The sequence below is a fragment of the Urocampus carinirostris genome, chromosome 4 (genome assembly GCF_059441175.1).
Source record: "Urocampus carinirostris isolate Australia breed hairy pipefish chromosome 4, RoL_Ucar_1.0, whole genome shotgun sequence".
NCBI classification, from domain to species: domain Eukaryota; kingdom Metazoa; phylum Chordata; class Actinopteri; order Syngnathiformes; family Syngnathidae; genus Urocampus; species Urocampus carinirostris.
In genome coordinates this window covers 6118838-6134545 of record NC_142352.1, presented here as the reverse complement: position 1 = coordinate 6134545, position 15708 = coordinate 6118838, and the positions used below count along the sequence as shown (strand labels likewise).

The 15708-nt window shown below is 40.0% G+C and overlaps 2 protein-coding genes across 2 annotated transcripts; both read right to left on the bottom strand.

The window, feature by feature from the left end:
* Positions 1-2380: 2380 nt before the first annotated feature.
* Positions 2381-13835, bottom strand: arpp19a (cAMP regulated phosphoprotein 19a). The gene is made up of 3 exons (XM_088333516.1): positions 13594-13835; positions 9984-10106; positions 2381-3493 (listed from the first exon to the last, which is right to left on the bottom strand). Exons 1-3 carry the CDS (start codon positions 13648-13650, stop codon positions 3320-3322), a joined length of 354 nt encoding a protein of 117 aa, XP_088189642.1. The 5' UTR covers positions 13651-13835; the 3' UTR covers positions 2381-3319.
* LOC148366712 (uncharacterized) lies at positions 3950-7908 on the bottom strand. The gene is made up of 2 exons (XM_088333515.1): positions 7267-7908; positions 3950-6467 (listed from the first exon to the last, which is right to left on the bottom strand). Exons 1-2 carry the CDS (start codon positions 7705-7707, stop codon positions 4470-4472), a joined length of 2439 nt encoding a protein of 812 aa, XP_088189641.1. The 5' UTR covers positions 7708-7908; the 3' UTR covers positions 3950-4469.
* Positions 13836-15708: the final 1873 nt, after the last annotated feature.

Sequence of the window (15708 nt, the reverse complement as noted above, 5' to 3'; positions counted from 1 at the left end):
TTGAAAGTAATCAAGTTAAAGTAACCCTACCCAACCCTGTATATGTTTTATCAGTATATTCCAATTATTATGTTTCGTTTTTGTCATTCTGCCCTGTGATGTCATCGCAGGAACACCAGCACCCTAGCAAGCCAGTTGCCATATTCTTTTACGTGTTAATAGTCAAAGGGGTTTTAAGTTTTGGTCGTATGATCATATAATTCTGTGAGACTCTGTTAGGTGGGCAGTCTAGAGGGGCATGGTCCCTTGGAAGAAAACTTGGTACATTTCAAGTTCAAACACATCGATCAGGATTCTCGATCACGATCGGGTCCGAAAGCTTTTTGACTCAAAGAGCTGTGAAAGCTAAATATTTTGTGTCATATTTGACTACTAGATGTCCCTGTGTGGCGGAATTCTGCCGGGATTCCACTGAATGAAAGAAAAACAAATTCCTCGACCTATGGTTTTTTAACAAAATATCACACGAGTTTGATATTTAATGTATTTTTGCACTCATTATTACACACTGTCCCTTTAAGATAAAATTCAACAAAATCCGCCAAATCTGTTCTCCAAACAAGGCTGACTTACATTACCTAAATATATTCATAATTTCTAAAGGATGCCAGTGCCACGCTACAATAGATACCCCTGTTCCATGTGTTAAGATTTGTCAATATATTGGCGCTCTTACTTGTGGTATTACGGTAAGACGTTTTCCATTGTGTGACGTCATCACGCACGCACCATATTTCGTTTTGCTATTTGTAGGTTGCCATGTTGTATTGAATGGAGCCGTTTTCTTGTTTGCTTGTGTAACAGATTTGAAATTTGATTGTTTTGAGTTTTTTTGGAATTGTCACAAAATCTGTATTTTTGTTGCATTACTGTTCAAACTCTGGTACTGCATTCATTTGTTAAGTCCTGGGCATGTGCGACTGTCGTTTTCGTTTGGCACTTTATGGGCTTCTGCGCTTGCCGTACTTTTAGCTGTATCACCTCGTGATGAAGGTAAGCTGTGCCCAATATCAGTTTGGGTAAAAGTTCATATTTTGCTAGATATAGCAGCTGCTTTCACAAACTATTTTTGTATATAAATGTATATGTTGTGCTAAATGATGCATAAAAGCACTAATTCAAAGTGACCACGCAACCCCCATACATCCGGCCCCAATATATGTATACAGTATATAAAATAAGATTCAAACGATTCATAAACTTGCAATGTATGATTTACTACCAATTATAACTCATTCAGGGCAGCATGGCGGCACAGTGGTTAGCACATGTGCGGCGCAGTTCTGAGATCATGAGATCAAACCTTCCTGTGTGGAGTTTGCATGTTCTCCCCGTACTTGCATGGGTTTCCGCCGGGCACTCCGGTTTCCTCCCACATTGCAAAGACATGCATGTCAGGTTAATTGGCCGGTTCAAATTGACCCTAGGTGTGAATGAGCGAGTGAGTTGTCTCTGTGTTCCCTGCGATTGGCTGGCAACCAGTTCAGGGTGTCCCCCTACCCCTGCCCAAAAATAGCAGGGATGGGTCCCAGCACACCCGCGACCCTACTGAGGACAAGCAGTACAGATAATGGATCGATGGATACAACTCATTCAGTGCCATAATGTTTAAATACATTTTTAAAGCATTGTCCCTGAGTGGGGTCGGCATGGCAGGTGAGTGGATAGCAATTCCGCAGCACAGTTCTGATGTCATAAGTTTGAATCCAGCTACCAGCCTTCCTGTGCAGTTTGCATGTTTCCCCTATGTTTTCCTCCAGGTACTCCATTTTTCTCTCACATCCCAGAAACATGTCATGTTAATTGGCAAAAAAATGAGCCAGTGAGTTGCCTGTCTGGCAACTGGTTTTTATGGTGTTCCTTGCCCACTTCCTGAAGACAGCTGGGATGGGCTTCAACACCCCTATAACGTTACTGAGGATAAGCGGTTTAGATAATAGATGAATGTCTCCGAGTGCCAAAACATGTTTTTTCCCCCATTTATTTTTTAAACTGTTGTAAAGGCATTGGCACTGCTGATCCGGGAGTATCAAGCCTCTTGGCACGAGTTCAAAATGATAAATCACCACCAGACGGCAGTAATAGTGTCGGTCAGATCTTTGTCCATACGTTGAGGAGCTCCTACGTCTTTGTGTTGCTTTGCTTCCTCTAACCAGCGATTGAGTTTGTGCACAGCCCCAAAGTGACCAAAATGGTGTGATCACATTACCCAAAACCTCAGGCGCTGAAATGTCCTCGCATCGTTCAAGCATAAGTTCAATGTTCTTGCAAAAAAAGTTGTTTTGCAAACAATGTGTCCTTGTGTTTACAGTAAGCATTGTTTAGATAATCAAGGTATCGCAAATGCAAAAAAAAATCACCGGAATGCAGCTATGAAACATTTGTGCAAAACTATTTTATTTACATAACAAAATGGCACAATCGACAGAAGGGGCAGCCACACATGCACATCTCAGAGCTCTCTTGTTTGCTGGGATTTAGCATATTCCAAGGGGTAAACTTTACTAGGCGAGAACCCCGATGAAGCTGTGACGGCGTGGAAGTTAAACACAACGCTACATCCTTCCCACATCTCTGCCTGAAACCAACGGGACAGTGTTGCAATATGTAGTTAATAATCATCACACTGAAGACGGCGTTCCTTCTCCCTGGATCATCTTTGAATACAATATTTTGCATACAACGACATAGCCCCTGGATGAATATTCTCTTTTGCAAACGCTATTTGCTCTCCCAATCTTGGGATGTTTTCTGAGTTTCATGAGTGCCCAAATCTCAATTTTTTGCCACAAAAAAAGATTAAATAAATCTCCGTCAGGCATAATGTAGTTGTCCCGTTTTAGGATGACCCTTAAAGTTACTAATGATAATGGCATCACTGAGAAAGAACTACATTTCCAAATTGGGAAAAGGGTTGCATACCCTGTCATAGGATCAAACAGTGAACGAGAATACAAGTCATATGTAAAATTCTAAAAGGTGGTCTGCCACTGTGCCTAACACAATGATATTGTACTATATACACAAACATACTGTCACGCCTCGGAGCGTTTTGCACCCGTTGACGCCTTTCAGTGTATTTTACATGAGAAGCTTAAGAGACAAATAGAAATATACATGGCGAGGATTAGGCAACGAGGGCGGGGGATAAAAAGAGCTGGGTAAGCAGCCGGTGGAGTCTTGGAAAGGTAAAAACAAATTGAAAGGTAGCAAGGCGTTTCCTTGCCGAGTGGCTAAACAGGTGGTTCCAGGGCGATAGGGGGTGAAAGAGAGGTAATGTTACAAGCTCTTGAGTAGGAGGAAGTTCAGGAGGCCGCCATCAGCCGGCCAATTTACTGGCCACCAGAGACGGTTTCCTTTGGGGCAGGTCCTGAGGGGTAGGAATGTGGTCTCCTGTGATCTCCGTCTTCTCGGGTGCCGCCGCCGTCGGCAGCTGCTTATTCTTGATCTTGGCTTTGGCCATGTTGTAGTCACCTGAATCAAAGTACTTTTGCTAGGAAAACAGGAAAGGGAACAGGAATTAGTGAATGATTCAACCTTATGAAACAGACATTATGATTTTCTATTGACGAGGTTTAATTGTATAAATATATATGGAAGGAGAGAGAGAGACAGACTTTACGTCTTACCGTTAGTTTAGACCAGGGGTCAGCAACTTATGACACGCGTGCCAGCAGTGGCACGTGAGCGCTCGGCAAATGATTTTTTTTTTTTAAATGCGCATTTTTACCTGAAATTTAGACATTTTCAGTTGCGCGCAGTGTTGTTTAGAGGCTTTACGGTAGTGCCCCTCTTCTTCTGCTCCGTGTGCGAGTGTGTGTCTGCACAGCGACCAGGGATGTGATTTGACCAAAGTGAAATTATCTGAAAATTAGCGGGGGGGGGGGGGGGGGGTGATTGCTAGCTGGGGGGGGGGGGGGGGGGGGGGGGGGGGGAACCAGGTAGGACCAGGGCAGTGCCCTGGTGGGGGGAAAAGTGGGGCGAAGCCCCCCCCCGGAGCTCATGGGTTTTTTTAAGTACTTTCAATGCACTCAGATGACAAAGAAATAGACAAGACAACAGCATAAATTTTCAATGTATATTGAACTATCCCATATAAAATTACAGTTTAAGTCAACTCAAAATCAGTCACATTAAAAAACATTTCCCCAACGCCACTATCTTAATTGTAAAGAAGATGGTTCCAGTGGCAAGGGAGACCCTAGACGACCGGCATCTTTCTACAACTGCAGGCGGCTAACGGGATCCAGGTCTGTAGGAAACCGCCTCAAAGCGTGCCGCCACCAGCTTTTGGGATCACTCTTAGTCTGGACTCTACCCTTCGACCTGTTCGGCTTGGGTAACCCTACCAGGAGTACGAGACTCCCGCCGACATAGCTCTGGGGGTCATGGAGACGCGCAAAGTGCCCCACCACGATAAGGTGGTGATCCGTCGGGACACAGCTAAATCCATTCACATGACCCAAACACTACTTCCTCCTAGACTTCATTGCTTTGGAATGGGTCTTTCTAGCCTGCTTCTGTGCAGCTTTGATGGTTCTTCTTGAGGCAGCCTTGCTCATTTGGGTGTCCTGTTTCACAGCAAGTTCTGTTCGTTTTGCAGACAACATAGCTGCTTCTGCATCCTTCTCCTCCCTGTACCTTTTGGAGGATGTCCTCAGATTTAGGCACAGTATGGACTGCACAGGATCCATCAGAATGTCTTTCCTTCCAAAATGGCTGACAGAGGTGGTATTTCTTGCTCTTAGGGCATATTTTACAGTCTGGATAGAACTGTATGTGGCTATGTCCATTCTGCATGCTTTGGGGTTCAGGACATCACCCATGACACTAAAAGCCCCCTCTACTTGCGGCCCATGGAAGCAACTCATGAGAGCCTTCACCATCTTGGCCAGGGTTGGGTATCTTCCAACAGCAAAGACTTGGGCCCACCAACGATCCAGTGCAATTGCCTTCCCCTCTGAGTCCAAAGGTGTTGGCAACTCACTGTCCAACTGGTATTCTCTCACCTCGAGATCATAGTTCCCCAGCTCTGACTCATCAAGGACATTGGTGACCAACGACGACAGCTTCTTCAGTTGGTTTAAAGTTGAGCTGTGTCCTCTGGCAAGTGGGTCAATGGCAGAGGCTGCTCTCAGAAGCTTGCTGTTCATGGGCAACTTTTTCTGAAGGTACAGACCACATGCCAGATATGCTGCCTTGGCTTTGGCTTTGAACTTGAACACAACTGACGACTTGTTAGAAGAATCCATCAGTTTGCTGGTGACACCACCATAGAAAATATCATTTTCTCGGAGTTGGTTGGCTTTGTTGTTCAGTTCAATTTCTGTCAGTTTACAGCCTTGAAGGGACTCTGGCTTTAGGAAACAGGACAAGAACTTCTTGAAGAAGGACACTTGCTTGTCGTTCAGCTTGTGGATCATTGGCGTTTTCGTCTCAAAGGTGATCACATAGTTCTTCAGCAAGGGCAGAACTGCTGTGTACAGGTTGAGGGTGAGAAGCGTATCCAATCTTGTGAAGAATATCTTCTCATAGATCCTCTGCTTCCTCTTCCTTCCTTCCTCAGTCATGTTCTTTTGGCCTAAAGCTGATTGTATGTCTTTGAGTTTGGCTTTGACTTCTCTTGAAAGATCCTTCTTGTGGTAGATGGCCATGATGGTGGGAAGATAGAGTTCTTTATCTCCTCTGCCAAGAAATGCATAGTAGAAGATGGTAAAGACATCCATGAGGCGTAAGGTGGACATTGAAACATTATAGTTTGAAAGCCATCGATGGCTGACAAATCTCTCTGGCATGGTGAAGGTGATGCCTGTCAGAAAGCAAATTTCTTGAAGAGCTTCCTTCAGATCGGTTGACCACTTGAAATCGTTGAAGAGATCATTATGGAGTCCTTCAATCTTGTACTCAAATGGCTTGCAAAAATGCTTAGAGGCGTTGTGGATGTGGTGGCAGGTATCCCCATCTATGTCAAGGAGATGTGGTGCTGGTCCCTCTCGCAAACGCGTCTCAACTCCAGATTTGGAACCCCGCATCACTGCACATGAGTCCATCAACACAGACACCAAATTGCTCCAGGGAATATTGTTCTTGGTCATGAGGGCTGAGAGTTCATCAAAGAGAGATTTGCCGTCAACTTTAACAACACTCAAAGATGCTAAATGTTCCACCACAACAGACTTTGTCGACGGGGAGAAATAGCTGACGAGAACACACAGGACACGGTGTAGATTGTTGCTGGTGGACTCATCAATGTTCATTGAAAAGTGGGAGGATCTTAAGTTTGTTAAAGTCTCATCAAGCATAGTATGGGCAAGGCCATACTTTGTTTTGTAGGATGCACTGGTTCTATCCATGGACAGTCCATTCAGAGCTTTTGGATCCCTTGCCAGTTCCTTTGACAGTGTGATGAGCTTTGGGGCCATGGTGAACGGAAGAGAATTTTCGGCCAGCACTCCCAACAGCATTGCCTGAAGAATAAAAGAAATTTAACAATAATCAGTAAACAATTAAATAATTTAAATAATTATTTGAATTATAATCCAAAATGTCATGCGACCAAAGTAAATAAAAAAGGATTTAGTCTAAACTTTCATGCACATTCACATGTCAGAGTATTTATTATGGTGACAAAAAAATGTTGAAAATTAGCTACAAACCATTGGAAATAATATTTACCATGCAATAAATCATTTAATCAATCATTCTTAATACATAATGGATAACAAAAACATAAAATACCTCATGCAGCAAGCTCTGATAAAAACACAATCATGCATTCGACTAAGATCATCTCTGTAACTGCATACATCAAGACACTCAACATCTTGAAACCTAAAAAGTGCAAACATGCAGCATTCATTTGAGTTTGTGTCAATGATTAACCATGTTATTAATATTAAGTAAATTATGTACCATAATAATATCGTGGCCATTAAGAAAATCAATGGTAGAATATCATACAAGTACTTAATTTAAAAAATATAAATACTGACAATAGTTTTGATTACTATTAGGCTTAATAATATTTTTAAATTTCCTAAATCATATTTTAAATGTAATAATTTATTTCTTTAATAGCAGCGTATCCAAGTATTTGATAAATGAAAGTACAATAAGTATAGGCCCTACAGTAAAGTGTTGGTGTAATGTACACATGAAAATCTATTATTGTAATTGTTAAATATTTATGGCCATTTTTATTACGTTATAATATTTTCGAAAAAAATGGGAAAACTGTCAAATAAATTTGAAAAGTTTACCACCTACCTCAAAATTCACGACTCTATCAGCAACTGGTACAGGTTGTTGGGGTGGATCACGTCTCTTTATTACCGCTTCCGATTGTGATGTCAATAAGGGATGGAGGCCGTAAAGTTTTGGAGTTTTCGTTTGGGCACCGAAACTTCCAGCGATGGAATAATTTGTCGTTCTTGACTGGAGTTCTTTCACGTGTTTTTTGCTCTTTGCGTGACTTTCAAGAGCTTTGAAACCTCTCCCACCATAGTCGATGGTATCATGACACCAAATGCAAAGTGCTTTCCCGGCACGATCGATCTTCCGAATAAAGTCATTGAACAAATTCGTCACAGTCTTCTTTCCAACATTCGTAGATAATTCCTTCTCCAACCAGTCCCATCGAAACTTGTTTTTTACAATCTTATCAATTTCTTTAGCTCGCGGAGCATCTTTGCGTTCGATCACGGACATCTTTCTTTAAACACCCGGCAAAAACGTGTGAGAAATGAACAATGGCACACTCCTATAACAAGCGCGTTTATTGGTCAACACGAGACTTCAACCAATCGCAAGTACGTTTCATTTCAGTTACGGAAACACTCAAATGGCATGCTGTCGAGACGAAATCGTTTTTTTTTACCAATTAAAACACCGGAAATTTTAAAATTTTATTTTTGGAGATAAAAAAAGCGGAATTCCGCGAATTAGCGGAAAAATCACATCCCTGAGCGACTCACAGAAGAGGAGAAATCAGTGTTTTGATCCAGCCACAGAAACACCGGTGCGCGTTAAATGAATGAATGACAGCTACTTCAGCGAAAAAAATCTCATTTTTTGACTGGCGACTGGGGGCTTGTGCAAAAAATGACTGTTTGTGCATTATGTCTCGAGCATTGTACCTCGCACATAAAGTATAAAACGTCATTACGAGACGAAACATGAATTCAAAGCGTAGACATTAAAACGCGCTGTGTCCAGGTACGGCAAACAAACACAGACTGTAAAAAACTTTGTCACTGCTAAAAACACCACCACTGAAGCAAGTTATCACATTGCTCACTGCATACATAGCAAAGCACGGAAAACCATTTATATCTGAGACCAAATCAGCCGTTATTTCTGTTGCACTTATTTTCAAGTAGCCTTCTGCCTTGTTGCTGTTATTTCAAGTTTTGATATTTTCTGCAATAAGATTTCATTGATGAATGGTATGGTAGCTGTCCATATCACTTGTTTTTGATTGTAGTTCGTTGTTGGTGTTGAGTGGTTGATTCAGGTTGATTCTTGTGGTAAAAAGTCATGAATGTCATAAAAAAAAGTCATGGATGTCTACAGGCCTCTCCACATGTTGCTCACATTACATTTTTAGGTTATTGATGAACAAGAATAGTGGAAGGTCTGTAATACTATTTCAATGTATATCCATGTTGTATATTCGGACTGGTGTAAAATTACAGCTCTTTCGGATATAAAAAAAAATATTGTGCGAGTCATTGATCTTGGTGTGGCACACTGATTTACAAGGAAATGTGAAAGAGGCCCTCCACGCCAAAAAGATTGCTGACCCCTGCTTTAGACAGAAATATTTGAGAGATTCTTCTTCGAAATGATAAGTGCAATAGAAATTTTACAAAACCAAGAGTCACTGATTTTAATTTAAATATTTAAAATTAACTTGAAGGATTTTTTTTTTTACTCACGGCCACAATCTCCTGTCTTAAATCATCATTGCAGCCTGTCAAGCTTATTCATGATGCACGTGCAAATATGAGCATTTCCTAGACCGTCTCAAATAAACTTATTTTCTTCATCTTTCTTGGGGTTTGGGCTAGCATTTGAACATCATATCTTTATTCTGATTTTAATTTTGGACAAATGTAAAAGATTTGATAAGATGCCAATTCCTTATTTTGACTCAGGGTTGTTGGTTGTTTTGACTATTACATCATTTTGCTATCGGCAAATCATGATGTCGTTCTTTGAGGACCACACCCTTGAGGGATGATCTGTTTTTCTTTGTTACCATGAAGATTAAAAAAAAAATGGCTTGGAGGAAGGCTTTCCAAAGGGATGAATTCTCTTATCTGAAAGCACCTCAACCAGTCCTCTGTGCCAAGTTCCAAATCCATTGATGTCTTCTTGCCTTATTTTGAGTGTCTGGTTCCACTAGGGTTGTAGGGACACTATTTCCTGTGGTCAGGGCAGGTACAACCCGGTGGTGCCCATCCCTCTCCAGGCCATCATGTTTCCACTTGGTCTTGAACCGGGAAATGTTCACGTGTCAGGCGAATGTGCTAATCACTGCATGACGTAAAGTTTAAACCTAACAGGACTCTACTTAAAGAAGGCTTCCTACTTTTATTATTTTCATGCTACATTAACTAATAGAAGAAAAAAAATGGGGATGCACATGACATCACTTTGGCAGCACCCACTCCTTCTACCGAAAGTGTTCTATCGTGAACAGCTTTGCCAATAGTGAAATAAAAGTAGATAGGCGCAGTGGAAATTAACCCATAAGGGCTCTTTGAACACAATTGGTATCGTTAACACATACTTAGAGAAAATATTCAACTTTCTAAGCACACCTCAAACAATGCACCCCAACTTTTAAGTACCATGTTTGACAAATAAGAAAAAGAACCAAGGGGAAAACCCATTTACAAGGGTAATTCTTCATGTATAAAGGCAAGTGACAGCAAAAGAACACAAACAATATCAATAGATATTTTTAAAGAAATGCTTACCCCCTTCTGAAGGCGTTTACGAAGCAAATCAGAACCTCCGGGCTTATTCCCCAAATTTGGGTATCTAGCCTTTAATTTCGCCTCCTCCGCTTTCTCTGGATTTATCGTTTTGTCCTGAACCTCCTGAAATGCAACACAAAAAAATGAAAATCAGCCAAGCATAGGATCAGCTAAAATTAATAAGAAAACGTTGGACTAGTTCAAGGCAACATGGGGCTTCCAGATAAATGCCCTAAACCCACATGCAGCTTTCTTCACTTGGATGCTGCCTGCTTTTTGCTATCTCAGCAGAGCAAAGAAAAGCCTCAAGGACCAAACCCACAGCCAACACACCTTCAAACCATCCTCCTAGGCAACCTGGCTCAGGAGCCACATGCAGCTTTTTAGTGTCTTATGTATGGAAAATATTTGTCAAAAAACCTTTTGGGGGGTGCGCATTATAACCAGTATGCCTTATAGTGTGGAAAATACAGTAATTGATATTTTTTACAATTAATATTGCAAAAACTGATTTTATGTTTAAGAATACAGGTTTTAGAATACTCAAGATCTTAATTTTATGATTTTTCCATGCATTTATTAAAGCAAATTAGTGGAATATCAAATTTGAGAATTTTTGCAACCCTAATTGAAACAGTTTTTTAAAAACAAAGTACAAAAAAATGCACTGTTGCCTGGCAATATATAAAGCCTATCTTAGTAGAGTAAGACAAAACCAAAAAAAATGGAACTTAACGAATCTCCTGACTAGATTAGAATTCTAAACATAGTTTAAATACAAGACACATGTTGATGTACATGATCGTGCGAACAGGAACATATTTTAAACGGAAACATTTATTGCTGTGTTTGCACTTGTTTTTGCATGATTCAGGGCAAAATGATGCTAGCCATGATTAAAAAAAGCACTGCATTAGTAAAGACAACAAAGGTAATACATGTGAGACATTCACATTTTTTTAAATATTTTACTTTACTTTCTGTTGCTAAATGAAACTGAAAAAATATATAATATTGCAAGACACTGAAAATATTTACCTTGGGAATATTCCTATTTTTCTTTTTTATATTGCTTGCTGTTAAACGTTATTGCATTTATTTTAAGTGCACTTCTGTTACGATTCACTATTCTTTTCCCCTGCGTTAGTAACATAGGCCAATTTTCTAATGCTGCATTCCAGAAAAGTGTGAAGTCAGACTCTTTCAACCTCCGACCAGGAGAAAATATATACCCTGACTTTTCGACTCGAGCCTGCCTTTAGGTGTCATTCCAATGATATTTTCCTGGTCGGAAATTAGAAAACTCAAGACTTCCCACTCTTCTTGGAACTCTGAGGTCGGAACAGATACAATCAGAGTGGGATAAATCACACTTCACTGGTTTGCAACGTCACTCCAATGATGTTTTGCTGGTCGGAGGTTGGAAAACCCAGACTTCCCACCTTTCATAGGATGCTTTGAGGTCGTATCTGATACCATGCGAGAAGGATAATCCAACTTCCCAATTTCGTTGAATACAGTATTAACACTACATCAGAATTGTTTTTTGCTTCAATATTTTTTAAATATAGTAGAGACTGAATACTGCATTTTATTCTTCATTACAATGTTTTGATACTTTTTGTGATAATATCATGTCACAACATGATTCACTATAAATCTGGCCATGATGTATTTTTGTTTCAATTTTGTTATTGTAGTTCTTGTAATTGACAACCAAATAGCAACGTTTGTTACCAACTCATCACTGTGGACTGATATTGCATGTATCATATTGGTGTAAAAAATGAAAGAGCTTGAGAAGCTGTTTGACTATCCCCAAGCATATGTGAGAAGGAGGATGTACTAATATTTAATCTTTTTTTCTGTCGCAGTGCCCAAATTAATGCACCAGCCTACTTATGTTTAAAAAAGCTGTATAGAATTTAGAACTTTTACTCTCTGCCGCCATCCTTTGGCTTGTGTCATCATTGCAGCGCCAGTCAATGATTCCTGATGCCAAGTATGTACATTTCTTAGACGCACTTGAATAAACTCTTCTTTTTAAAAAGCAGATTCGCACTGAGGAAAATAAAACACAAGGGCTCTTTGATCTCATTTGGGCATTGTTAAAACATACATAATAGAGAAAATATGTACCTTCAATTTTTGGAGAACACCTTTAAGTAATTATTGCACACCATCGGTAAATCCTACAAACCTCATTTTAATTCTCAAATATTATTGTGTCGAATATATTTAACCAACATATGTCGAAGTGTCCTTGGGCAAGACACTGAATCCCTAATGCCCCCAATGAGCGGGTAGTTGCCTAGCATGGCCGACGCTGCTATCAGTTACTTAGTGTAAAAGGGAAAGTGTGAAGCACATTGTAAAGTGCTTTGAGAGGTCTTAATTGACTTGAAAATCGCTATATAAATGCAGAACATTTAAATTTACTTTTTTGTCCCGATAATCTTTTCTTTTTTTCCTTCTTGAAGTCTTTATTACATGTTTTACTCTGAAGTGCCATAGCTCACCTGGTTGATTACAATGTTACAAAACGTTGCCAACAATGACAATGAAGACCATTATATTATATTAAAATGGTACAGAAGTGTGAAATGTGAAAATGTGCAAACTTAGGTTGAAATATAATTGTGGATTATGACTTACGGTAATTAACTAATCAATTGTAGAAACAATAAACAAAGTATACAAATAATTAATTTTATACAAAAAGATAGAAACATGTTTTTGAAAATCTTCATATACAATGTGATTAATGACACATATAGGGGCAGCACGGCGGCGCAGTGGTTAGCGCTTGTGCAGCACAGTTCATGTCATGGGAACCTGTCGTGGGTTCAAATCCAGCTCCAGACTTTCTGTGCGGAGTTTGTATGTATGTATAAAAAAAAAAGTAAAAAAAAATAAAAAAAATCAAGCATTTTTGAAGGGGCGTTGCTACTTTGCAGATTTTCACTTTTCGTGGTTGGTTTTGGTCCCCATTAACCGGGTCTAAAAAACAATATTAATAATATATATATATATTTTTTTAAGTCTTTTTTTAAGCATTTCTGAAGGGGGCGTCGCTACTTCGCGGATTTTCACTTTACGCGGGTGGTTTTGGTCCCCATTAACGGCGATAAACGAGGGATCACTGTACTGTAATTGAGCTAGCATGCAGGTTAGCGTGTTACCAAACTAACGGTGAAGATTTCAAACGGCGGGAGGTGACTTGTTTGAAAAACGAGCATAATAGCGATAATCTGATTAAATAAACATGGTATTTTTGTCATTATTAGTCAGTGCTGTGTGAGCAAGTGTGACCATTTTAGCTCTAAAGCTAACGGCTTATTTTGCTCAGAATGTCATGACAGGAGGTTAGCTTGCTAACATTAGCCTAGCTATTCCTCCACAATTTACACCAAATACTCATTTAGCTCACCGGGATAACTTGGTCGCTGAATGTATTACACAGCGTAAGAAATGTTGACTTAAAGGGAATATGGACGTATATCTCTTAACACACGAGCTAACGTTAGCATCAAGCTAGCATCCGTAACAAAAGTCATCCGCGCTCCCGCCTCTTCCCTCCCACGCTGTCAAAAACGGCCTCTGAAGATACCTGCTCCTCCACGAGCGTCTCCCCGGACGCTGGGACGTCTTCGTTTCCGTCCGACATTGTTGAATAGGTTCGCTGCCTGCAAGAAGAGACCGCTAATGGAGTCGCCGGCGGGTGGTCTTGTTTCCTGTGGAAATATGCGGTTGTTCCCGCTGCTCTCTCTATCGCCCTGCCAGTCCTCTGCGTCCTGAAGGCCGAGGAAGACGTGCGCGCTCGCGCAGCTGGTTCTACGTCACTGACGGGAGACACCGTGCAGCGTGCGCGCTCACGTCTTTTGGAAGATCCTACGTAACCTGCTGATCAGCTGAGGTTCTCGTGTTTGTTTGGGAAGTTTTGAGCAGGGTTGGGTAGGGTTACTTTAACTGGATTACTTTCAATTACTTTTGGATTACTCCAATACCAAATATTCTAATAAAAGACAAAATAAACTAAATATGAATAAAATGATGACTCACAGCACGCGGTAAGCTTTCTCTCCTGGCTTTGATCTCATTGATCTCCGGCAAAACTAACATCAAATGCGACAGAAACAAAATGAAAATAAATCCAAACAGTTTTTGCCGTTCCATGTGTTCCGTTACTCCCCAAGCCTGCACAAAATTGAGTAATTTTAATTATATTTAGTTTCTTTTGTCTTTTATTAGCATATTTGGTATTGGAGTAATCCAAAAGTAATTGAAAGTAATCAAGCTAAAGTAACCCTCCCCAACCCTGGTTTTGAGGAAAACAAATTCGCAATTTAATATCGATTTAAAATGATTCATATTCTGTCGCGTCAACATACACTTTAGGAAAGCTAATGCACATACGTTTACTACACCTAAATCTATTTAGTCTGGTCAGAGAGGATTAGGGTAGCCAAAAATTGTACGCAAGTAAAAGTACGATTACTTTAGAATAATCACCAAGGAGAAGTAAAAAAAAGTCCAAATAATAACTGGAGTAAAAGTACCCGGTGCAAAAACTACAAAAGTACTCAGTAATTGTAGCACTGTCTAATTTATTGATTTTTTTTTTTTACTAGATAATAATAATAATAATAATAAGATCATTATAGTCCATCAATTAAACAACAAATTACAAGTATATATATAATTAGGCTACAACTATATACACTGCGCATACAGTATAATAAAAAAAAAACCTAACCCTGCTCACAAGGGCCACCTGGCGGTTGTTGGGGCCACTGGTCAAATCTAAATAAAAGAAACGAGGTCTGCGCCTGAACAGAGACAGAAGGACTCATACTTACATGAGGGGATTTACGTAGCGGGTTTAATGTAGCGGAGTAAGAGTACAGTTTCCTCTTCACAAACATACTCAAGTTAAAGTAATAAGTATAGTGGTTTAAAAATACTCTTAGAAGTACAAAATGTCCCAAAACTTACTGAAGTAACGGAGTAAATGTACCTTGTTACTACCTACCACTGAGTCTAGACTTATATATATTGTGTGTGTTCATATGTGGCGTATAGGCTCCGGAACGGCGTAACTGATTTTCATTAAAATTTACACAGTAGAACTTTATGTCTCAGGGCGCGTCCTTCGCTATGTTTCGTCTCAAGGCAACCCCAATAAATAACGTAATCGATAAGTGTCTTTGAATCAGTATGCGATCATACTGCTCTTTAGCACTCCCTAGTGGCTTCCTGGTGCTTTTTCAACAAACCACGGCTTTAATATCCGCGCTCAATCAGAATGCACGGCAATGCCAAGCCTGGCAAACCCAAGCAGGGAAACACCGGGCCATTATGCTTGTTTACAGGGTTGGGTATGGTTACTTTAATTTGATTACTTTCAATTACTTTTGGATTACTCCAATACCAAATATGCTAATAATAGACAAAAGAAACTAAATATGAATAAAATGACTAAAATTTGTGCAGGCTTGGGGAGTAACAGAACACATGGAACGACAAATATGATGTTGGCAAGCTGTTTGGATTTATTTTTATTTTGTTTCTGTCGCATTTTATGTTAGTTTTGCCGGAGATCAAAGAGATCAAAGCCAGGAGAGAAAGCTTACCACGTGTTGTGAGTCATCATTTCATATTTAGTTTATTTTGTCTTTTATTAGCATATTTGGTATTGGAGTCATCCAAAAGTCATTGAAAGTAA

Excerpts from the sequence above, each read along its gene's own strand:
- LOC148366712 (XM_088333515.1), bottom strand. The coding sequence starts at position 7,707 with ATGTCCGTGATCGAACGCAAAGATGCTCCGCGAGCTAAAGAAATTGAT. Across the intron at positions 6,468-7,266 it reads ATAGAGTCGTGAATTTTGAG|GCAATGCTGTTGGGAGTGCT; the intron begins GTAGGTGGTAAA and ends TTTATTCTTCAG.
- arpp19a (XM_088333516.1), bottom strand. The coding sequence starts at position 13,650 with ATGTCGGACGGAAACGAAGACGTCCCAGCGTCCGGGGAGACGCTCGTG. Across the intron at positions 10,107-13,593 it reads AGACGCTCGTGGAGGAGCAG|GAGGTTCAGGACAAAACGAT; the intron begins GTATCTTCAGAG and ends GTTGCATTTCAG. Across the intron at positions 3,494-9,983 it reads GTAAACGCCTTCAGAAGGGG|CAAAAGTACTTTGATTCAGG; the intron begins GTAAGCATTTCT and ends CTGTTTTCCTAG.